General features: G+C 38.3%; 1 protein-coding gene across 1 annotated transcript; it reads right to left on the minus strand.

Annotated features, from left to right (window-relative positions):
* Window positions 1–3,432: 3,432 nt before the first annotated feature.
* On the minus strand, window positions 3,433–24,391 carry RAB32 (RAB32, member RAS oncogene family). Its single transcript, XM_081044503.1, has 3 exons — window positions 23,927–24,391; window positions 12,558–12,835; window positions 3,433–8,393 (listed from the first exon to the last, which is right to left on the minus strand). Exons 1-3 carry the CDS (start codon window positions 24,174–24,176, stop codon window positions 8,244–8,246), a joined length of 678 nt encoding a protein of 225 aa, XP_080900629.1. The 5' UTR covers window positions 24,177–24,391; the 3' UTR covers window positions 3,433–8,243.
* Window positions 24,392–25,397: the final 1,006 nt, after the last annotated feature.

Below are 25,397 nucleotides of genomic sequence, written 5' to 3' on the forward strand. Positions count from 1 at the left end.
TGTCAGAGCTCTGTAGTTTTTACAGACACCTTATTTCTCAGACTTCCCTCCCAAGCTTTTTGGATAGTCTATCACTTGCCCCACTGTTTTCTATAACCTCAGGCAGCAGGGTTTAAAATGTTAACGTGTTGATGTTTTAGATGAAAGTCTGCAAGTAACTACTTTAGTATTAAGCCAGTTTGGAGTCAGCTGAAATAATCACTAGCCTTTTGAGCTGGTCTTCCAGGGAATGATCGGACAGGTCAAAAGAAATATTCAGGTCTGCTTCCGATAGTACTGGGAATATGGGTTGTCATTTTCAGGGCTACCTCTGAGCTGGGAACAGGGGGTAAGGCTAGGATAAATTACTAGCCATGAATCTTACTGTTCTTACTGAGAATCAGCCAATGTTCTAATTAGTAAGCACTACCTGAGTTGCTATAAGACTTTGGTTAATTTCCAGGGTTCCAAAAAAGTAAATTCTCAGTTTTACCAGTATTTTGTTCCTTTTATTGAGGGGCAGAACTTTAGATTTCCTTACTCTGCCAATTTTGCTGATCTCATCTCTGTAATATTAGTATTGTACATTTCACAAATTGTCACTGACCTGAGTCTTTATTATTTTTACTTGGATATTTTGGGAAAAAAATACACACACACACACACACACACACACACACATATATTTTTTTGACTGGCCTTTCTGGTCCTGATTACAACGCCCTCTATTCCAGCTATAGTACTTCTCAATCTGTAAGCTAAAGTCTACACTCCTTATTATGGTACAAAAAGCCTTGCGCCTAACTCTTTCCCCATTGTCTTATGAACCATGATACCTTTACTACTTCACTCTGGGTATTCCCCGGGGTCCCACTCTTTCTATTTCTGACTGTGCATATGGAGTGATACTGCTTGGAATTTGATTTCTTCCCTTCTCCTCCACTACCCACACCTATGCAGCATATCCTACAAAAGGCTTTCTATACAGGACAGTTTAGATATCCTTCCTGGGTGTCCAGACAGGTTCATACCTCTTTCATATACCTGCCTCTTAGAATTATTATAAGGATTAAATTGGCATATATAAAGTAGGTATGTAAAGTATGATATAAATGTATATTATTATTTGTTTTCGGCACACTGAATACTAATTGTTGGCTTACTTGTCTGTCCATACTAGATAGTGAGCAGCATGAAATACGGGACTACTTCTTGGTATTCTCAACCCCTAGTGCCATATTTGACATACACATTTTTTAAAATATATTTTAAGACATAATTTTTTCACATTTTAAAATTCTTGAAATTAGCATGTATCTTACAATTCATCAAGTCTTAAATACTGTCTGCCAGACAGGAGACATAATTGTCATTGCCCGAACCTAAGAGCATTTGGTCATAGCCACCGATGATTTCCTTATTCACATTCAAGGTTTATGGATTGTTGATACTTAGTGTGCTGAATTTAACTGCTATTTAGTGTGTTTTTAAAAAGGTGATAATATAATTTGCTTTGAAATAAAAATCTGTGCATGCAAAAATAAAAAGTATTGCAATAGTAGCAGGGTATAAGATTGACACAGATGAAGCAAATATTTGTTACTTGAGGAATAACCACAATTTCCAATTTCTGTTTTTCCTTTCCCTTTTCTTTTTCTTTGCTAAATAACCAACTATATAGTGTTTTATGGTATCTAACAAAGGAAGACACTCAGCAACTGTGTTATATCTTGTTAGTGAAATACACACATTACTTATATAACTGAGGCCATCAGGATAGAAGAAACAAATCCCAAACAATAGGAAGCTGGTGTGATCAGTTTTTGTCTTATCATTAAGACATCAAGCATCAATTGTCAGAACATTGTGCTGTCCTAAACTTTTATTCACATGCAATTCGATAGAGAATAATGTGGTATAATGTGTATGTTATGGTTGATTTGCAGTTATATTTTTTCCGAAGAACATCAAATAGTGATGTGTTTTACAATATCTCAGATTTGATGAAATACTATAATGTAATAGCTACCATTGTTTTACAGTTACAGTACCTGTAATTGTTCATTAGATTCATAAATGAGTGAGTTAATCAGAACTGACTGCCACACCTTGAGTTTTCTCTGACAAATGTCTTAATCTATTTGTGCCTCTGTCTTCTCACCTGTAAGTATGTTGATGTTATGTATTTTATTAATTGGTAAGGATTAAACACACACACACACACACACACACACACACACACTTAAAAACAGTAAGAGCTGAGTGTGTTTATTTCCTTCTATGTAGTAAGCCTTTGCAATGTAATCACTGTAATCATTGCAAGGCTTGAGTGGCCTTCACTCAAGGCCAAGTTTATTTTCCAGGGGTGAATTATTAACTTATGGATCTATCTATCCAGTTTTTGTTTTGTTTTTTAATCATCATCATTATTGTTGTTACACAGGTTTTTAAAATTTTTTCCCACTTTTTTAAAAAATTGGTTTCAGGTGAACAAAACAATGTAATAGTTAGACATTGATGATTTATACCCCTACAAAGTGATAACTGCCTCCCCCAATCTACTGCTCCTCTGACATCGCATACAACTGTTACATTTCCACTGTCTCTATTCCTTATGCTGTACTCCACTTCTTATGAATATATACCTACCTTCCTTCCTTCCTTCCTTCCTTCCTTCCTTCCTTCCTTCCTCCCTCCCTCCCTCCCTCCCTCCCTCCCTCCCTCCCTCCCTCCCTCCCTCCCTTCCTTCCTTCCTACCTACCTATCTATACTAAATTACAGTTGACATTCATTATTATTCAGCTTCAGGTGTACAGCAGTTATCAGGCATCTATACTGTCCCTGAAGTGGTCTCCCTAATAAGACAGGTGTCCAGTGGATACCCTACAAAATCTTTATAACATTATTGATTATATTCTCAAACTGACTTTCGTATCCCTGTGGCAATCTTGTGGTTACCAACTGTGCTTTCTAATCCCATCACCTCTCCCTCATCCCCACTTCCACTCCCATCTAGTAACCCTCACTTCTTCCTCTATGTCTCTGAGACTGTTTCTGATTAGTTTGTTAATTTATTCTATTCTTTAGATTCCACATATAAGTGAGATCATATGGTATTTGTCCATCTCTGTCTGACTTCAGTTTTAAAATTAAAACTTAGCTGACATCAGAGCATTTCTAATTAGTGAGCTATGTTGCACAAATAAAAAAGGAGGATGCTTAATTCATGTTTAATCACTTGAAACTGTCTTGTCTTATAAGTTCTTCAGAAGCATGATTTGTTTTTTTCATCTTTCTGGTGTGGTTTGAGTAGAGTCATGACTAGAAGGTGGCACTACTTGACTATTTTTACGTTTGTAGCTTTCCCAGAGTTTGGATTGGGCTGAGTTGTTTATCCCACCTGCATGAGGACTGACAGAGAAAGGACCAACCATTTTTTTTTTTTTTGAGCAAAGGGAACTATTTTTATTTGATAGAGCAGAAGGTAAATTAAGATTTCAGTAACAATAAGGATCATAACGTAGAAAGCAATTATTAGAATATCTGTGTGTCTTAAAGAATTTTGGGACCAAAGTATGTAGCGCTATTGACATTTGAACATCATCTTAGGGGCACATATTATTAAAAGTAGGTTATATCTTCTTTTAAGGTGCTCAGCACAGCTCTTGGCACATAATAACCACCGCAATAACTGATCCCTTATTGCTAAATCAAAGATGTACGTTACATAAGGAAGGTTTTATTTTTACTATTCCGAATAGAATGTAGTTGCTTTAGCACTTAATTTTCAAAGTATTTTTGAATAACTTAATGAAATTGTTATGTTCTTATATAAAGGATTCGTACATTTTCTATACGAATGTTTTTATGTTATGTAATTCCACTGTACCATTCTGCTTCTAATCCATGATTTCCAATATTTTTGATTTTATAAACATTACTGCAATGAATATCCTCACAATAGGATTTAAATTTGCGAATGTTTAAGCATGTTATCTATAGGCTAAAATTCTATGTGGAAATGCAATGGAAAATGGCGTAATTTTCAAAGGTATTGTCCATTTGTCCTTCACATAAATTTTATCAGTTTTTGCTGTTTTCACAATATGAAATCTTGTTTTGCCACACCCTAATAATTTTAGTAAATACATTTTTGGTCAATCTAATAGATGTAAAATGATAATTTAGTGTATTCTTAAATTTGTATTTTTGTGAGAACATTTGAGAATTGTTTCATTTGGTTAACAGTCATTTTTATTAACCTCTTTGGTTAACTGTTTCTGCTTATTCTTTTCTCATTTTTCTATTAGGTTGCCAGTCTATTTGATTTGTAGGAGTTCTTTAAATATCAAGGACAATAGCAATTTAAATGTAATATGGAAAACTTTTCCAGGATTATCTTTTGAGCTTATTGATGGTGAGTTTTGGCAATGTATTTATTTATATTTGTGTGGTTGAATGTATCAGATTTTATGGTCTTTGTGCCATGCTTAGAAAGCCTTTCCCAATTTCAAGAATTTCTTAAAATCCCATTTTATTTTAGTATTTTTTATTTAATTAATCCAGCTGAAATTAATTTTGATAAAGGTCAAGAGGTAGGAAGCCAACATTTTCCTCTAGATGATTACTCAGTTGCCCCAACACATTTCATTCAATAATCAAATTTTCTTTGCTGATTCGAAATATCTCTTCATATAGTACATTTCCAAATGCTTTTAGATTCAATTTTGGTCTTCCTAACCCTTTGATCTCTCTATTATACTAATACCATTTCTTTTTTTTTTTAACATTTAGAGGTACACATAATATTCATTTCAGCAGAATCTTGAATGAGCCAAGTCTTTATCATCACAAAGAAACTTTTGGTATACGGAAACAAATATAAAATTGCACCAAAAATTTAATGGTCAAATTTTATTATTAAAAAATATTTTAGTAGTCGAATTCTAGAAGTTTAATATTATAGTGCAGAAGCAATTCGTCAGTACCACCAACAACTAGATTATTGCTGTCTACTCTACTATAACCCTATAACCCGTGTTATTAAATTGATGTTCAACTAGGGTTAGTAGAAGGGTTGGATTTTCGTTTTGTGTTTTTTTAATCTAGCTCTGCCCGTATAGGTTACCAATGATGGTGGTGTTGCCCTTTTTTCTTTTCAATAATAACTAAAACATACATTTATATCCCCTACAATTTTTGGACTTGGAAGACTTGGTAGTAATGTTATTTCATTGATGCTGTATCATCAACTAAAACGCTTTCAGAATATTTTTAGAAGTAGGTATAAACTGTTACCCTTAATTTGAATGCTTATCCCTAATATTTTCTTGCATTCTCATTTCACATTATCATTAGATAAAATTTTGTCCGTAAACAATGGATCTTGAAATGAAACAATGAACTGTTTTTCAAGATAACAAAATCGTCTCTTAATTTTCATCTGCATCTCAGGTATACTGGGTCCTCATTCAAGGTCAGTATTTTCCCTGGAGTTAAATGATAAAATGATGTTATAACAAATATCATATTAGAAATATATGCACTCTCAGGCATATTAGCTCAGTTGCTTCATCAGCAGGTCCCAGCAAACTAATTATATTCTCTGCAAGGAACCATTGTGAACAGAATTTATCTTACTTAATAATTAAAGATTTTCTTGCAGTTTTTATCAGATTCCCTTTTACATGAAATAGATTCTATTCTATCTTTTTAAACATCTTATATATGTTCAGAACTGGCAGTTCTAACATCTCGTTTGTCATACTGTTTTTCTGTTACTAAAAAAACTTATTAAAATGGTTCACAATTTTTCTGCTTCTGGCAGTAAATATTACTTTACTCAATACTATAATTACATTCTGATCACAAAAACAAAGACAACAAAATGCTAAACTTCTCATACTCTCCAATATACACATTCTACGGTCAATGACAATTTCTTGTGACTTTTCTTTGCAGTTTTCTATTCTCTAAACATATCTTCATTCCCTTGCATTGTGTTGATTATGTGTGAGATCTAAAATCTCTCTGTAAGTAAAACAGAAGGAAGCGTATTGAATTTATTACCAACATGCCCTGATGTCAAACTATTCCTGCATGCCTAAATGCCTGAAATACAAGACTCAGAGAAGTACACTTAATATCACTAGCATTAATTTCTTTGTTCTTTTTACACAGAATGTAATTTGGGGAAAAAAAAAAAACTTTTTTTCAGTAACGTCTTCTAAAACAAATTTTTACTACATTTCATAACTTGGGAAATAATAAAAAATTCTCTTTTTCAGCTATTGAAAATGGTTGGAAGCCCATATAAACCTTTTCAAAGAAATTGTCCTTTAAATTCTTAGTTTCCATAGACTCAAAACTAGAAAATTGTTTCATTAGAACATAGCCAAGTATTTTGTTTTGAAGTTTGATTAAGGAATAAATATGTTTTGAATTCTTGGTTTTTCTCTAAGACATTTATTATTATTTAAATTCTTTATGATATTTGACTTCAAGATTATCTACCATAGATGTCATTGTATATGATTTTGAAGTTTTTGTCACCTCAGTTCCACAAGGAGCAAGATCAACATTCTCTTTTTAATTAATCTGAGAATATTTTTCCCAAGAGGAACGTTTTCTGGAAGGACCCTTGTCCTAAATAAAATCAAACAACTAAAACCTAAATTCATCTCTTAAAGAATAATTGGTTATGTTATGAACACCAACTAGTTGATTAAACAACTGTGCAATGATCAGAAGTCTATGACTCAAAAACCCTTCTGCTCCTAACAGCAACGTTAGAGTCCAAACAGAAATTGTTAGACAAAATAGTCTTTATTCAGCATCAAGTTTACACAGATTTAAGAAAGGGTATAGGATAGGCAACAACCTAGAACACTTACAAAGGTATGACCATGGTCTTGTAACTCCCAGGAAGTTTTCAATCTCCCAGTCACTTAGCACTTACAGGACCATAACGACAAGAGGCTAAGGGAGCATGCTCTATCCATCTTGCCTCGGAAAGCCTTTCGGCCTTGATTTTTACCTAGTCATGAGGCCCGTCCAGAGTTACTTTAGCAGATACTACGCCTCTCTTTGGATTATGTCAAACCCACCTTAAAATTCCTTTGAAATTGGACCTTATCATTAAATTCCTTAAAAATAATAGGCAACAGTGAACAGACACAGTTTTCTAAGGCAGAAAAGTATACCCCATATTACCTTTCTAAAACTACATTAATTCAAAACAAAAATTTCAGTAAAAATATTGATTCTGTTCTTCATTGGGTTCAATGGTAATACAAATATTGTGAGCCAGACTTAAGTTTCTCATGCATTCTTATTTTGTCTAAAACTTAATATAAAACCACACATCCAAGTTTTTTTCATAATTCATACTATAGAACCTCGGATTTAATTGTGTGTGCTTTGCAATAAATTCTCTCCTCGACCATGACCATTATGGAGTTGAAAAGACTAGCTCTGGTTAGAGAGAATGACAACAGTAATAGCAATCAGGCCCTTGGTCCGAAATGTAAACACATAGGAAAAAGGAAGAAGGAACTAGGGAGAGAGAAGAAATGTTCATTTATATTGTTTCCAACTGATGGCAACCAGATCTAGAATTCTAGTGTGGTGTGAGTGCTTCTCGAGTCATTAGGAAGGATATTTTCATGTGTTTAAGAGAAATAACCTGATGCCACACTAGCTGGGCCTAGTCAAACTATAATATCTAAGAATAGCAAGTGAATATAAAGAACTAAAGTTCTGAGAGGAAAAAAAAAGCTAAACAGGAAATTCAAGCCTTCTGTGGCTAACAGTCTAAAAGCCTCCCTCAAAAGTGAAGATGGAATACAGAAACCCAGACTCATACAATTAACGTGAGACTACCACCCTAGTGCTCTCACTAAAAGCCCCAACTTGGAAATGTGACCACTCCTGAGCACTGTCACTTTAAGAGATGTTAGAAAGGCAGCTGTAAACATTGTCCTGAATATGATGGCAGCAAGGACAGCAGAAGCCTGTGTTCATTCTAAAGCGCAGAGCCACTAGCAGGACTGCTTCACCCAACAGTCACGTTAGGCTCCCAGTGGTGCTATGATTGCTATTTTAAAGCCCAGCCCTGGGAAGAGTCCATTATACTCCATTACAATATTATTTACAGAGCAGCACCTCTGCCACCTTAATCCATTGTCAGGAATTCACTCCAAATGGAGAAATCGAGTCAGGCTGCATTCCGCAAGCACAAGCACCAGAGAGAAGCCGAAGCCAAGTCAGCAACACTGGGCTTTGCTCTCTGCTGTCAAGGTCTCCTTTTCCAGTTTAATTCTGTCCACATCAGTTTCTTCATTAGGAAAGCTTTGATGATTTGCAAGAATATTCTTCACTAGGAACCGGGCTGCTTCATCTATGTTTATGTTCTCCTGGAATGCAGAAAAGGGGAATAAGATCAAGTCTTAGGATGAATTCTTAGAAGACAGATTCCGAGAATTACTGGGACCTAGGAAAATTCCTCAGAGGGGCTCTGTGAGTACGTCAGCTACCATCTTCTCCAATACTAAAGTGTTTGCTAAGAGTTCAACGCTGTTAAGGAATGTGGCTCTGAAACCCCTTTCTTATGTTCTGTTTTAAACTTTTTGCCACTGAGATTAAAAGAAATATCTTCACACTGCCCGGGGTTGCTGCTCACATAAATGCAAGCACTAAGATGAAAAAGAACCCTACCCTTGCACATCTGATTCAGACATTCAGGATTAATTATGAAGAAAAATGTCAAAGAGCATCATGTTGCTCCCTCATCTCTGAGTACAAAGTATTACTTTTATTACTAAAAGTAATGCTATAGGTGTGATATCCATTAAGACTATCCTTAGGAATCACAAAGGCATCACATTTGTGTGATAAATTTATAAGTTGTCATTAAATACACAGTAAGTAACAGAGCAAAATCTGTGAGTTTTAAAGCATTTAACTACCATTTTTAAATAATTTCAGATTTATAGAAGAAACACTGCAACAATAGTAAAATTCCTGTACATCTCCACCCATATTCCTCAGATGTTAACATCTTAGATAACCAGAGTACAACCATCAAAATCGGGAAATTAGATATCGCTGTGTCAGAATTAATCTATCAACCTTATTCAAATGACACCAATTGTCTCAATGAGCCGGGTGAGCAGCTGTATTCTGTGGTCATGTTTCCTTGTCTCCTTTCATCTGAAACACTTCGTCTCCTTGCCTTTCATGAACTTGACACTCGTGGAGAGTACTGGCCAGAGAATATCCCTCAATTTGGGTCTGTTTTATGCTTCCTTATTAAATTTAAGTTATGCGTACCTGACAGGAATAGACTTAAGTGATGTGTCCTCAGGGCATGAGGAGGCATGCTTCCTTAAAATCACGTCTGCCAGGCTTCTCCACTGAAAAGTTACCATTTTAACCTTTGTATATAGTAAGTACCAATAAGTAAATACCCTGTTTTTCACCATACTTTTTCCTATTAATTTGAGCATCAATGAATTCTTCCCTGAAAACAATTATCGTGGTGTGTAATGGTGATTTTCCATTTTCCATCATTCCTTCTATATTTGTTAGTTGGAATTCTACGGTTAGGAAGAGCTTTCTCTTCTCTCCCACTTATTTATTCATTTGTTTATTTATATCATGGGTTATTATTTTACTCTATGGATTAAATCCATTACAATATTATTTACTTTGTGGCTCAAATTTCTTAGATTTTGGGACTCCTCTAAGTAGGCTCCTGTGTCTTTCTGACATGTCTCACACTTTGTGAGAGTTCCTTACTTTCTGACACCACAAAATATCTCAGGCACATCTTTACTTTCCTTGTTCCACCGGTCCTAGAATCAGTCAGTTCTCTAGTGACCCCAGTTCTTTTTTGTTGGAGAAAAGTAGTATTTAAAATTACTGAGGACTTGGTAAACTCATTGGTTCTGTGGTGTCATTGCTTCTAAGCCCTCTCACCAGACAGACCTAAATATATGTGTGTATCCATACACATCGATATGTGTATCTCTGTGTATACATATAAGGGGTGGGTGGATGTGGATGTGTGTATGTGCACATGCATGAATGCAGAAATACACTACATATATGTACTGTGTTTCCCCGAAAATAAGACCTAACCGGACCATCAGCTCTAATGCATCTTTTGGAGCAAAAATTAATATAAGATCCAGTCTTATTTTACTATAAGACTGGGAATATAATATAATAACACTAGGTCTTATATTAATTTTTGCTCCAAAAGACGCATTAGAGCTGATGGTCCGGCTAGGTCTTATTTTCGGGGAAACACGGTATATATAAAAAAACATTACATTCAGATCAATCACTCCAATTCCAGTCACATACCATAAGGTGCATTCTAGCCTTCTCCCTTATTTGCTATACTTTTCTCAGACAGTGAGAAACCTGCAAGACCTGTTTTATTTATTAAAGTATCTTTTCCAGGATCAACATAAGTTTTTTGGCCTCCACTCCCAAGATAAGTATTAACTTTAAATATTGATCTTTGAATGTCCAACTGTCACTCAGTTCTCACCATCCCCATTATATCAAATACTTATAATGTTCTCTAACTGGATTTAATAGCAATTGATTAGGAACAGAAATTCCCATGTTGTAGTGTATTTGGTCACATATTTTCAGATTGGGAATCCATTATTTGCCATAAAGGTGAAAAGATGAAATTAATGAATTCAAAACTGTTGGTTACATTCCTATTAGAATTCAGGTCACTGGAATTCAAGCAGAAATCAGATTTGTGGTTAGCTGCCGGCCGGCTCAGAAGTATAGGTATTAATAGTGATCTTCGAACATTACTTTCAGCTCCGACTAAAATTTTTAATCTAAATTTTACATTACTGTTATTCTCTTGGAACACTCCTGGTTTAGTACCAAGGAAATTCTGTAGAAGGTGTTTCTAATATATTGGTAGGAAAGCACAGAACATACCTGAAAGTTTTACTCTTACCCAATGTTTTCCTCCTCATCCCTCTATGTAACACAATCCATAAATATGACAAAACTGATGGCTTATGCAGTCTCAAGCTACAGGCCACATGACACAACTGTTTACAGACCTTCCATCCAGATTGTGGGGACACATTTGATTTATTATCTGAATGATTAATTCAAGTAAAATCTAAAGAGGACATTTTATCTGTAATACATACATCTCCTCCACCAAACCTCATGTTCTAATAAACATTTACACATACCATTAATTTTTTCCAACAAAGTTAGGAAATTCCCTGACAGACACACAGAACAGACAGAGGGCATGGCTTCCAGGAAAAGTCTCTCTACAAGGAGCCTTCCCTTCAGTGATTTCTTACTTCCTATCTGGCCAAGTGCTCATGCAGATTCTCTGGGCTTCATCCCTCTTCCACTAAACTTTTTACTTACGAAATTAAAATTTAAGACGTCAGGAAAAAGTTATTTAAACAGTCTTTAGCTTAGGAGTAAACACTTCTGCCTCCAACAGGCACTATTCTTCCCAATGACTCCATCATCACTTACTATCTTCAGAGACGCGTTTTTGTGCAGTCTCTCACACCTTTGCTTTCATTATTCTGACCATCAGTGGCACCAAATAATCTTCCCCTTTAAGGTGGGTTTCTAGTAAAGCTAAAAGCAACCTGGTAGTACACAGGTGAGTAGGGGAAACGTTTTGTTTTTTTTTAATACATACAAGAAATTCACAGAAGGCATACTAAAAGCTGGAACTGTGTTAAGATTACACCAAACTTATGGTTTTGAGTATGTCTGTCATAAGTTTCTCAAACACTTCATCATTCTTATATAAGTCTGCTTGTTATTTGGAATCTAAAGGGGAACTTCCAATGCACATAAACAAGCATCCTCCACCCTCCAATTTGTGTAAATGCCAGTGATTTTCACGTTCACTTTCTTGTATATCTAGGCTGTTAAGATTTTCAACACCCAACTTACGTGTTTCTGTTTTTCCTCAAAATTGTATTATCCAGCTTTTTATAATGGGTGAAAGAAAAATCCTCACTTTACTATGCATGAAGAAGCATGACACAAATGTTGATACTTTCCTCTTGTTCAAATTCTTTCATGCACAGTTAATCTAAGATTCTTTGAAAACCATCTGAACACGTTTCTCTGATCCTTCAATGCCTGCGTTAGCCCTGCACGTGAACTACATCTTCACCAAGGACGTGGCCCTATGTTTTGTTAAGCCTTCTGTAAAAAGAAAAAAATGCTTGTGCTTCACAATACACCTCATACCCCGTAAACTTTAGGTGCATGAGAAAAACTTCATTTGAAGACTCAAATACACAGAAAACGTCATTTGTTATTTGCCCTAAATAATAGCTCATTTTGATGTTAATGTAAAATCTTCCATTCACCTCTCCATGAACCAATTTTGAAAGCATTCCTGCTGCTGACTGATATAACATATCCATGCTATGCTTCCCTTTTCTCCAGGTTTCCAACAACCACTCACATAAATCCATCGAGGTACTTTTATAGTCACAGCTCAGATTGACAAGTGAACAGCAGAGCAGATACAAACACAAAGCAGATCTCACCTTTGCAGAGGTTTCAAACCATCCACTGAAGCCATGTTCTTTGCAGAACTGGTCCATCTGGGAAGGATTTTGGCCACCATCCTTTTTCTGGTCACATTTGTTAGCTAAGAGAACAACAGGAATAGGGCCGCCATTTGGAAGATGGACTTTACTATCCAGATCACTCTTCCATTTTAAGACTGCCTCAAACGTGGACCCTCTCGATATATCAAAGACTACAAAAGCACCAACCGCTTCTTTGTAGTATACTCGGGTCATGTTGCCAAACCGCTCCTGCCCTAGAAATAAATACAATGCGAGGTTAGAAACCCCTAATTCAGACACAGTCCCTATTTAGATATAACACCTCTGAGCCTAAGGATAATGCTGTAAATACTCATTTCCCATTCCACAGCAACATAAACTGGTGAGATTAAGGACATGCACGCAGCACTGAATCATAAAGCAGAAGTGCTGCTCATGTGGTCTGAGAACACAACTAGTTTTTGTTTTGTGCATATTTAAAATATGCTCCATAAGCATCAAGATGACCGTACTTACAGCTGCAGAGTCCATCATTTCTCCCTCCGCCTCCCGTGGTCTAAGAGAAGAGAGGTATACTAAAGGAAAAAAGAAAGCTGGGAGTAAAGCAGGAAGAGACAAGCATAGAAGAAAATGACGCTTGCAGGAACAAGTTAAGTGCAGTGGGTTATGTGCTAGTCAAAAAGATTAGGACTGGACATGAAATAAAGGAGCTCACGTTCTTAACTCATCCCTCCCTCACAGCTCTAGCCTACACTGCTTTTGACTCAGTGTGCAAGATTGTTCTCTAAGAAGGCAGATACATGCAAACCTACGATTTTGGAACAAAAAGTGGCATAATTGGTTGTTACTAAAAGAAGGATCAATTACAGAGTTCTTCAAATACTGAACTTTAAAATAATTTAACATTTTAAATACTACGGGAAAAATCGACTACAGATCACATTATATAGGGCTTTGCAAAGCATTCACTTACTATCTGATATCATACCATTCTTTGACGTAGGAAAGGCCCTTATCGTCATCTGACAGATTAAAAACACATGTATTTAGCTACCTGACCAGGATCACAATAGCACTGAGTAAAGAAGATAGGACTCGACACCCAGGACTTCTAACTCACACACCTACAGAAATATGATGTCAGCCATTCTGAATTATGAAGTTGCTTTGAATTCTTTTTCCCTCCCTTCTTCCGCTCCCCCCCCACCCCCCGCAACTCTGGTTCAAGCCGTTGTTTCTCAGTCTAGTTGTGTAGGAACTCCTGGCCCGTGCTGGTATTATGAACCTTGGGCCTTCCCCTGGCCCACCCCCACACCCCAGGCAATAGGTTGCCAGCTCATGGCAGCTCACACCAACCTCCAGCTGCTCACCACAGCCCAGCTCCACGGAGAGCTGTTGTTCACAATCTTAGCTGTAGAGGGCACAGCTCACTGGCCCATGTGGGAATCAAACTGGTGACCTCGGTATCAGGAGCATGGTGCTCCAACCACCTGAGCCACTGGGCCGGTCCCCTGCTTCGACTTTTAAAGCTTATACCTAGGGTTTCCGGGCAGGAATTCCCACCCTTTCTCAGGAATTTTTGCTTTCCTGTTCCCGAATCCCAAGATATAAACTGTTTTCTGTTCTCTACGATGAATCATTTCCACAAAGTGACAACCGATACTACCAACCACCTGGGTTCAAGGAGCCGATTTTCCTGATTTCCCAATCAACTTTTCTTGGGATTCGGGAACAGAAAAACAAAAATTCCCGAGAACGGGTGGGAATTCCCTCCCAGAAACCCTAGCGATAAACAGGAAAAATGTCTAAGAGACATGTGAGTAGTATGTTTATTTCCCACCTTGGGTATTGCTGGGTTCAAGGAGCCGATTTTTTCTGATTTCCCGACCAACTTTTCTCAGCATTCGGGAATGGGAAAGCAGAAAAAATTCACGAGAACCCTACTTAAACCTTCAGTCTGTCAAGTTACTGAGTAGAATGCTAAGGAAAAATGAGTGGCAATCAATGCAAATCTGAGATTTATAACTCTTTGACTAATGATAAAAACACAATAGGACACTTTCCTATTAAAACACATGATGAAAAACATGCTTTATCTACATTTGACTGATTACCAAACGCAAAGCCACCCCAAACTACTATTTTTCTCCTCTAGATTCTCCTTTGCCATCATATAATTATAGATATTGCTTAATGGAATAATGGAAGAATACAAGAGTCAGTCCAATCAATTTTTATGATTCTGGGATTCTACCTGCCACAAACATATAAGTAAAATGCAGGAAATTCCTGCCATGATGAATGCTCGCAGGTTGTGTCCCGTGACAGGAGAGGACCAGGTAGAGAAGAAAGCCTGCAGCTATTAAATAAAAAAGACAGCTGCACAAGTTTTGTTTTGTGGTGTGTGTGTTAAGAGTTAAAGCTTCTAGCAATATGGAAACTAGCATAACCTGGGAGATTTTCCTCTTACAATAGGTCTGCAGAAGTAGTTCAGACAGGTGGAACAACTCTAAGCAACACCACCTTTTTGACCAGTGCTGTAGCCATTTCTTACTGGAGCGGGGAGGCCCCATGTTCACACTTCCCTGACGAAACACTTAAATGGCAATATTATAACTGGAAGACCACAGCCCATATCACCTAGTCTGACCTCTCTAATTTTATAGATGAGAAAATAGCATCTCAGGGAGATGAAGTTATTCAAATTTCCTAGTAATTTGTTACTAATGTGCTGTCTGACCTGTTAGCCAAATATTTTCTAGGGTATACACACGGCTCCCTATGTCCCCACATTTCCAAATAGATAGTCCCATCCATCTACAAGTGACTCTCCTTAAGGACAGCACAACCCTACTCCAAAAGTTAATGCCCTGCTCTGTGGCCACTAGTGCTTTACCACAGAGGAAACGCCCCCGTTGAGTGCATGAGTGACCCCAATACTAGGGACAACCTTTTTCATCCCTATTGCTGTGGGCATATTGCCAGAATATTCCAAATGACCCAAAAATGTGTTATCCTTTAGAATAATGGGTTACTTCCTTCTCTAGAAGAGGGAACCTTTATTATAACTAGACGTCTTGGCATTGAGAAAGAAGAAAATGAGCACAGTGCTGCTAGTCATCTGGGTTCAAAGACATTTAAAAATGCACATTGTCTTACATACCCAGATGGATAAATCCCTAGGCACACGTTGGCAAAAGGATTCAAATGCTTATCTAATATTTGGGAGTATCCAACACTAATAACTTTGAAAAGGCATTGAGACAACATAATATATTTTCTAGAATACATATTCCAGTGAAGGAAAAGAAAACCACAAACTACGTTGCCTTATCGCTTTATGTCTAATGCAAATTTTCATAAGAATAGTGTTTCCGCTCATAATTGAAATGAGAAGTACATCATTCCGAGTGGTTACTAGAAACACAGGACAGAGATGCTTTCTGTTTTGATTTTAATCACTGGTTTTCTTTAGTTTGTTAAAATAGTGTCTCAATGTTTTATGTTCATGCTCCCATTTGCTAAAAATAAGTATCTCTTAATGTTATTTGAAACTCAAAGTACAAATTTCACAAAGACAAACAGATCAAAGCAATAGGACAACGGGAGCTTAGTTTTCCAAGTACAAATGTTTACCTTTTCCCACCCACTGAGAATCACTGAGCTACCTATGGTATATTCTTGCTCAAGGTGACTGGATGAAAATGTATAGTTAGTTTCTGGTTAATGCATGTAAAGTCCTTGAAAATTTTTTCCTTAAATCTCATTGTGCATTTCAGAGATAAAGCACTTCTAACAAGCTTGTGTGTTTGGCTGATTGATCAAGACCCAGTCAAAATTAAAGTCTCGTCATTGATTCTAAAAGGAAAATTATCTGTCTGTTAGAAACTTTTATAGCTTGCTACAGTTAATAATGTGATATCATAACGTGTCTTGGGTTTTATATGTAAGAGGCTATAATTTGTAGCCACATAGGTTTTGGTATTTTTAGGCATCAAACTAATGACTCGCTGTGCTACTTTATCGTGCTATTATAAACCTGCCCCAGCATTACACTTTAATATGTAACGTGCTAGAATTACAGGCACTGTTAAAAATAAAACAATTTCTTACATTAAAGAATTACCATAATACTAACCATTAAAACAAAGTAACTAAGAACAGACGGTACTGCTACCTGCGCATTCCCTTTCCTCTACACTGGCTCTCACAACTCTCCATAAAACAAGTGGCTATATTATCCTCAGTAAAAGTTTAGAAGATAATGCATCAACTTAGCATCATAATTTAGATTTGATATGCACTGAATTTCATAGTTTAATATTGTGCTACTAAGAAGGTAAAAGTAGTCACATGATTTTACACAATTCTGTTCATTTCTCTGGTTTTCTTTTTTTTATCATATGTAGGATGAGAGGGAAACAATATAATAAAACAATGAAACCTTTGGAGTCAGAAATATCTGGATCCATGCCCTATCCCTGTAAGTCACAGGGATACAGATGGGAAAATCCCTTAACTTTCCCGAGTCTACTCATCTGTAAATTGGGAATAATTCCCATTTCTCCAGTTTATTGTCAGTATAAATGAGAATAAAAGTAAATTGAATAAGAGTGACTAGAAAAGGGTCAGTGACCAAGTTTCCAACTCTGGGATTCTATGCTCACAGTTAGAAAAACATTTCCACTGGGAAAAATAAGCATGATAGGGAAAGACAGGCCAAGCTACTATTTAATTCATGCACAAAGCATTGTTTATGCTCATACTACCACCTTTTGAGATTGAGATTAAACCTGTATGTCAAGCAAGAGTAACAAAACAAAACTGAATACAGAGAAAAATAGGACAATGCCTAAACGGAAAATAAACTGATTTTGAGATGGTAGCAGTAGTGTCACTAAGTAATCTTCAAAATGACCTATTTCTAGATACATGCCAATTCAGACTCTGGATTTTTTGTTGTTATCTTCAGATGACTAGGCTGTTGTGGTATTTAGTCACTGTAAATAAGGTCCGTCTTATCCAACTATTTACATCTTCTGTAGTGACTATAAAAGGAACAGCTGACTTTAATCAATTTAAAGTAAAGGGTAAAGTAAAAATATCTTTCTGATTTGTGTTTTAGAAGTTTAAGATATGGGCTTTTTCCTTTAACTTATTTATTCAAGAGCAAGAAATGTATCTCCTCTGCCCTGTAAATCCTCTTGTCCCCAAATACTACACTCAGACTGGGGCTTCTGAGAGAGCCACACTGATAAGGAGGAAGTGATGTGAGCATGAGAAGGGAACTTGAGGGTCATGGGAGGTAAGTGTGAGGAAGCAGGGAGAGCAGGTCGGCTTGTTACTTTACATGGAGAACTCTGGAGTGCAGTGAGAGGGTGGGTCTCCTGACAGGGTGCAGCAAAGCCAATGACAGAACTGTCCTCAGCTGTAGTATAATTCAGATCACTCACGGAGTTTGATAAATTGCACATTTCCAGGCCCCAGCTCTCGGAATTCTGATTTGATAAGTATGGAGTAGTGCTAGTTGCCTATTGCAGTATCCCTCTGCAAAATTTTATTTGGGGAAGCAACGTATCCAATTAAAAAAGAAAAAAAACTTAGATTTTCTAATTGTCCTTGCTGTGTATTTGATTGTACCGTAAAGACACATAATGTGGCCAAGGAATAGCTGACTGGTGAAACGTCAGTTTAAGTCTATGAAAACTTTCCAGTTCTGTTCACCAGCCTTGGACGGCCCAAACACAGACTGACTGGTGAGAAAATTAATTTATCTCTTGTTAAATCAAGAGGTAGGGTGATGTCTGCCAGATGAAACCAAGTCTATTGTCACAGTTGATGCTAAAGAAGCTGCATTTTAAACACCTTGTTTGAGTCTGATCTGATAGAGGAGGTGCCATATTATCATGCCATATATATATATATATATATATATATATATATATATATATATATATATACACACACACACATATATATATATATGTATATATATATATATATATATTTAGCTTAATTTCAAGAAGCAATAAAAAAACAATGCAGAAGATGCTTAAGGAAAATATCTGGATAGAAGTAAATGTAAATGTAAGGAATGGGGAAGAAGAGAATGTAAGGTCATCTGTCAGTTAGAAAGACCAACAGAGATCCTTAAACTAAACCCCTGCTATCCATTTATCTTATGTGGTTCGTCTCTCAAAAAAAGAATAAAGAAATTACAGGTTCCTAGCTTCCTCGATTGCAAAAAGCCAAAAAGCTTTTTTGAAAATATAATTGAATTCTAAAGCACCTTTTTCTTGAACTTTTATTTCACCCTCCAGAAATCTCCCCACATGTATATGTCTACACCTTTTTTCACCATCCAAGAGAAGATCTCTATAATCATAACGCAACTTCCATTTATCGTCTTAGCCCACTCTGTTACTCAAGTGTTGATTAAGTATGAAAGCCTCACTATTTTAAGGATATGCTATTCTTGGGCTACAAATCTAAGGCTTTCGAAGTTTTCTTCTTTGGAAGCACACTCAATTTATTTTAATAAATGCCTAGAAACACAGATTAATCACGTTTTTATTCTCTCTGTTTAATGATGCTTTGACACCCTGAGGCCTTGTGGACAGGGGAGGGACCACCCTTCCTAGGGTTAGCTAGCCTAGCTTTCCTAGGTCTAGCTTTCCTAGAGATAACAAACAACTTGCTGAGAGCACGTCTTTGAGATGCAAACTACCCAATCCAGAGTCGTACCCTCCATCTGCCTGTCTCCTTTTTCCAGGATTCTGCAGTCCAGGACACTATCCTTAACCCCTGGCCAGGTACTAGAACCTATGGAGGGACCATCCCTAGAGCCCAAAGCTCACTGAAATCTTTCGAACCGGCAAATCCTAAGCTTGTTCAGCTTGCCTGTGCTGCCTTGCCCATTCCTTCCTGCAAAAACCACAATAAAGGCTCTAGCCAAGGCTTTGGCCTCATCCCTTCTGCCTCCTGACTGACCCTGGTGCTTCCCCAGGGGTCCTGCATGGTGTGACATGCTCCCTCCTCATGGAACTATGAGAAACAAACTCTTTTTTCAATGGTGATCACCTCTTAATGTGCTAGCCTCATAATTCCTCATCATAAAAACAAAATCCTAGGAAAATTTTAAAGTAGAATTAAGAATCACTGAAATTTCCATAGCAAAAGCTTAAGAAAATTGGAAGGTTAGGTATCTGATGGATAATAAATGTCTCCTAAAATATATTTTAAAATAACACTGCATCTCTGTAATAATGCATGGCTTATAGGTTTAATCAATCAGTGAGGTTAAACAGTACAGCAGGCAAGCATCTATAATTATTACCTTGCTCTTCCTAGGCATGCACTGCATCTACATTAACGATTAAACAGCTTTGTTATCTGAAATCCACCATTTCAAACACTCTCTCAAAATTGACCGAAACAAAGAAAAAGAAAAAGGTGGAGCCAATCAGAAAGTTTCTACCTCGTTACACTCTGCTTCATAATTAAGAGAAGTACAATAACTGGAAATTTTAGCTTGATAACACAAAGAGATGGTAATTACTGCAACGGGTATAAAATGAGCCATGTGTTTTAATGTAATCAGAACATTTGCAAATTTAGACAAGGGTTTATACTACTGTTTTGACACCAGTGAGCCTAAACTCCCCTATATTATTCAAAACTTACTGTTTCCATCTCAGCATCATGAGACCTGTCTCTGCATACTGCCTGTTTTCTTGGTCAAATTACTACATCTCACTGTATTTAGAATCTCTATGGAATCTCTAACTAAAGTTTATAATTCAGTTCAACTGGTAGAATGGTTAGAGAAATGGTTGGCAGTGAAGTCAAGTTTTAGTACTTTTTATCATTAGCACAGAATTTCCTTATGTAGTAACACAAATATGCTGTTATACTGACCATCCTGCCTGGCCAATTGCGAATGTACATTCCAGACTGGGGCACCCAGAGGTGTCTCAGGACTATGAATTAAAGAAGATTGAAATATGTTAAATGAGACAGTAGGTTTTGCCTGTAGTTAGGCAAAGCAAATGAACGTGAATAAGACTGAGGATGATGGCAAGACTGTACAAGAGGCATATGTAATCAAATTTTTAAAATTCCTATAAATGAGTTATTAAGTAATTGGCCCCCAATAGGCCCTAGGAAAGTTACTGTAGTATCCATTGTTTAAGGCAAAGACTACACATAACTGCAGACTAATTCCTCAATTAGAAGCACTGCTTCTTCCTCTTTAGAAGACACTTGAATATTAATAATCCCTGACTGATAGATACTTTGGAGGTCAAGAAAGCATCAGAGCAATATTCCAGATTCTTGCTCATAAAGGGTTATAGGAGAGGTCTAAAAGATGACAAAAAGAGACCACTAAGTATAGTAATTGGCAATATGCAAGACGGAACAGGAAACGCAGGATCAACATTCTAATTTAGGATAGGAATCAAAAGAAAAAAGTGAACGTACTGTGGTTTATATAATTGATGTCTTCCAAGCACATATTTTAAATAATATTTACATGAATTTCAAAGTAGGTTGTTTCTGATTTGTTTTATGGTCCAAAGGAGTATTACTCACTTTGATTTTTATAAAGTAATTTTGATCCTAAAAAGTGAAACTTAGCAGAATAGGCCATCCCAAAAAACGTCACTTGGCATAAAGATTATTTGGAACTAAAGGCCTCTTTTTGTTCAACCAAATATAAAAGCATTTAGGTTTTGCCACTTGGGTCTTCATTTACTTATGAGGGCTCGTGTGTCATGTAAAATTTATCCTAAATAAATTTCTGCCCTTAATCTGTCTTACATCAATTTAATTCTCAGGTCCAAAAGAAAAGTCTAAGAGGGTAGAGATAAAATTTTGCCCCCCTTACAAAAGCAAATCACTTCAACGAACACATGAAGATACAAGAAAGTATTCCTAAGGCCTGTACCCAAGAGACACTATGGTTCTTAATTTGAAGAGTTTAGCTTAAATGATTGGCCATATCTACAGAAAAACATTTGGACCACTCCTGCCTGTCATACTTGCCAAAGCTTTCAAATATAGAGACTTGACAATTTCTTTCCCATCTCTAAAGGAACAGGAACTAGCAATAACAGGACACCTTAAGTTAGTAATCTCAAGTGGCCAGCTCTACCTACTGTTTTGCAATCAAGAAATATTTCTATCCTTTGAGAATTAAGTATGTTTTCTGCTTTGTTACTACACAAGGCAAATATGTTTAGCCACAGGGAACTTTTTGGAATGGTCTCCAGTTTGCCTTCATTACATCATTACTACTTACTTCAAAGGGTATGAGCTAGGATTCACTAGTAGCTCTAATACCCAAAGCAAACATAGTTAATAATATAGCTCTCTAAACCTTAAGTCAAAGCCAAAGTTATTTTTGTCTCAGTTTCCTTATATATTAAGATTCCATCTCTGAAAACCTATTTATAAGGTGAGTCTAATAATTTCCAGTTACCTCCCAAGTTTACCTCTAATCTTGTTAAATGATAGTGTTAATTGCTGGTGTGTATGTGCTAAATGGTATCTCACACTTTTGGAGATCTTGAAGGTCTGCTTTCCTTGCTGGCAAAGCTCAAGCTTTGAATTTAAGCAAAAGTGCAAGGATATTCCACATAGGCCCATATTCACCAGAGTCCAATAAAGACTAAGTGTCCTTCCAGGCTGCATAGATCTATTCAAGGTGATACCCAGGAAGAAAACTCTTAGTCATGCTTTTGCTTTCCCAAGTCTCCAATTGTCAGCATTTTTCCTTGAAGCTTAAAAACACAACTGTGCCATAAAAATCGTTTATTTACCCACAGTAGGACCCAATCATAATGGAATAGTTAAACAGCACATTTTATATGAAGACGAATGCAAAGTCAACAGCCCTCCTAGGCGGGGTTTAAAATTATCTTCATGGATATCCACATCTACGCTGAAGATTCCTGGATAATGATTATCACATGGTAAGGCAAACTTTAGAGTCCATGAGTTTGACAAGAAGCAATACTACTGTTCATAAGTGTTCTATGAAATAGCAGGAAGTGTTTCAAAAGAAGCCTCTGGCTTCAAAAGATGACTTTTCTAACGAACTTTTGGTTTTCTGTAAAAAAAAAAAAAAAAAAAAAAGATAGAAGCTCAGCCCAAGGCTGACTATCCCACTTTCTCTGAGACTGATGTACATAAATTTCTTCTCATATATGAGGCAGAGAAGTCTGTTCTTATAATGAATGAACGCATACATTATAATTCTTCAATACCTTCTCCTATGTTATAAGCTGTGAGTGAAAAGAGCAGACCTGTGTTCCCACCCCACTCTGCTATTAGCTGGGCTTTGGTTTATGCACCTGTAGGACCAAGGATGTTGTCTCCAACCCTGCTCTTCTGCAGACTGGGCTTCTTATCACCCATAACGATTGAACAGGATAACTTCTGGTTAAACTTTCCAGAAGTTAACATCCTTTTTAATACCCACATCCCACCCACCACACCAGCCAGAGTTTAAGTTTTCATACATTACTGTAAGGATAATATGTACCCCCTCAAAGAGGGGTATTATGCTCCAAAATGACAACTGAAAGCAAATGCTAGGAAAACATATGGGGGTGGGGTAGAAGGAGCAGAAATGGGGCGAGGTGTTGGTTTAGGGAGGGAAAAAAAAGAGCATAAGGTTTCAAAATCTTCACGTGGGTGACCTGACACAGGAATAAGGGCACGGTGTATGAAGAACGGGACTTCACTCACAAAGAGGGGCCTCAGATCCGATGTGGGTGATGAAAAACGTCCCAAAAAGGAACCTGGTTTCTAGTCTTGGTTATATGTCACTAACGAGAAATGTCACTTTGGGTAAGTCATCCAACCAGTCTGAACTTTAGTTCTTATCTGTTACATGTTAAAGCTGAATTTGAGGAGTTGGCCCTCTCCGTCTCTGGGGAGTCTTTCTGCGGTATTAGAAACTTGTCCCTATTCGGAGTTCAAACTTCTGGAAACGCTCGCTATGGCTTTGTCACCTCTGGTGAGAGGGCCTCCTTTCCATCTCTTAAAAATAAAGAGGGCTTTCCGCAGACGTAGCGGTGGCATCTAAGCAGGGTTATTTATTTAATAATGTGTTTGTCTTGTCCTGCTTTTAAATTCTTCAACTACTACCGCCCGTTCCATAGTTCTGATGCCACAGGAGTCCACCCGACTATGTCCCTTTTGAGTCTCTTTCTTTTTTTTAATCGCACCCAGGCGAGTCCAGGCTGAGGACGGAGACAGGAGGAGCCGAGGGGAGGTGAGTGGCCCCTGCACCCGAGGTTGGGAAGCGGCGGACGCGCCCGCCCGGGCCACCCTCTTACCCGCGATGTCCCACAGCTGCAGGCGCACCAGCGTCCCGCGGTCCCAGGTGAGGACCTTGAGGGCAAAGTCCACCCCGATGGTGGCCCGGTAGTGCTGGGAGAAGAGCTGGTGCACGTAGCGCTTGATGATGCTGGTCTTGCCCACGCCGAGCTCGCCGATGACCAGCACCTTGAACAGGTATTCGCGGGTCTCGGCCACCGCGGCGACGGCCGCCCCCCAGCCGGGCTCCCCGGCCCCGCCGCCCGCCATGAGCGCCCCGGCCACGCGCGAGCCGGCTGCTCCCGGACGAGCCGCGGCCCCGCGCCGGGCCCCCGCGGGCCGTCCAAACTTCCCCGAGGCCGCGCCCGCGACACCGCCTGATCGGTCACAGGACCCGGAACCCTTCGCGGCGCGCAGCCCGTGCGGGGCGGGGACAGGGCCGGGGACTGCCCGGCGGGGGAGGCCGGGGCGAGGAGGCCGCTCCCCGCCGCCCGCGCGCCCGGCACTTCCTCCCGCGGGGCGTCGCCTGCTGGCGGGGCGGCGCGGAGCCCGGTCGCCCCCTAGTGGTGGCCGCGGGGAGCGGAGTATCCCCAAGCTGAGAGGGGGCCGGCCGGGGGCCCCGGGGAGCCTAGGACGTTCAAGGTCAGCCTGAGAAAGCGCTGAGGCTCAGGAGCCACCTCTGAAAGCCCTGGTCGGAGCGCACGGGGACGGTCGTCGGGGAGCCGGCGCCGGCCTGAAAGTAAACTCGGGCTCTGCCCTGATTAACACCTGGGCGTCATTGCCTTCGCTTTATCTCTAGAGCCCACTTTACAAGAGGTGAAGAGGCATGGCAAAATGACTCTGAAGGTGATAAAGGACCCACGACGCTTTAGTGTTTAAATGAGGGAGGGAGTCTGAAGAAGACAGAGAGCCTAGTACAATCTAGTGTTACTTTCCTAACAAGCACCAACGCCTTTTTAACCCTTCATCTGGCCGAGGCTCTGAGATAAATCCCAGGAATTGATTGGAGAGGAATCGGTAGCACTGAGGACTTGCCGTTTCTAAAGACGAAAGCCTTACCTTGCTGTGTTTATAAAATCAGGGCATGCCCCCCCACCCCATAATATTTAGAAACACCTGGAGCTAATATCCTCCGGTAGCTTCTTTAAATAAACTAAAACGACTGCTTACCCTGCTAGCCTCACTCTGTCAATCACTGCAAAATGTTTTTCAGAGGTTCGGAGGTGTTGTAAAATTTAGAAGTCAAGGTGGGAGTAAAACCTGTATTAGAATAGCTATTGGAATATCACGGATGTCTCTCTAAAGAAGTTTTATGGCCAACCAGTACATCGCTTTTATGTTCACCCAACTAGAGAGCCTTTCCAATAGTCTCCAGCTCGGGGGAAGAGGAAATCCTCTGGTCATTGCTATTAATGTAGCATATTGTTCCATGCATACATATGACCATGGATTTTTATGGGTTTCTTCTTCTCCAACCTACTTAGGTTACCA

The sequence above is a fragment of the Rhinolophus hipposideros genome (assembly GCF_964194185.1).
Source record: "Rhinolophus hipposideros genome assembly, chromosome: 3".
NCBI classification, from domain to species: Eukaryota; Metazoa; Chordata; class Mammalia; order Chiroptera; family Rhinolophidae; genus Rhinolophus; species Rhinolophus hipposideros.

Excerpts from the sequence above, each read along its gene's own strand:
- RAB32 (XM_081044503.1), bottom strand. The coding sequence starts at position 24,176 with ATGGCGGGCGGCGGGGCCGGGGAGCCCGGCTGGGGGGCGGCCGTCGCC. Across the intron at positions 12,836-23,926 it reads GCAGCTGTGGGACATCGCGG|GGCAGGAGCGGTTTGGCAAC; the intron begins GTAAGAGGGTGG and ends ATTTATTTCTAG. Across the intron at positions 8,394-12,557 it reads GGTTTGAAACCTCTGCAAAG|GAGAACATAAACATAGATGA; the intron begins GTGAGATCTGCT and ends TCTGCATTCCAG.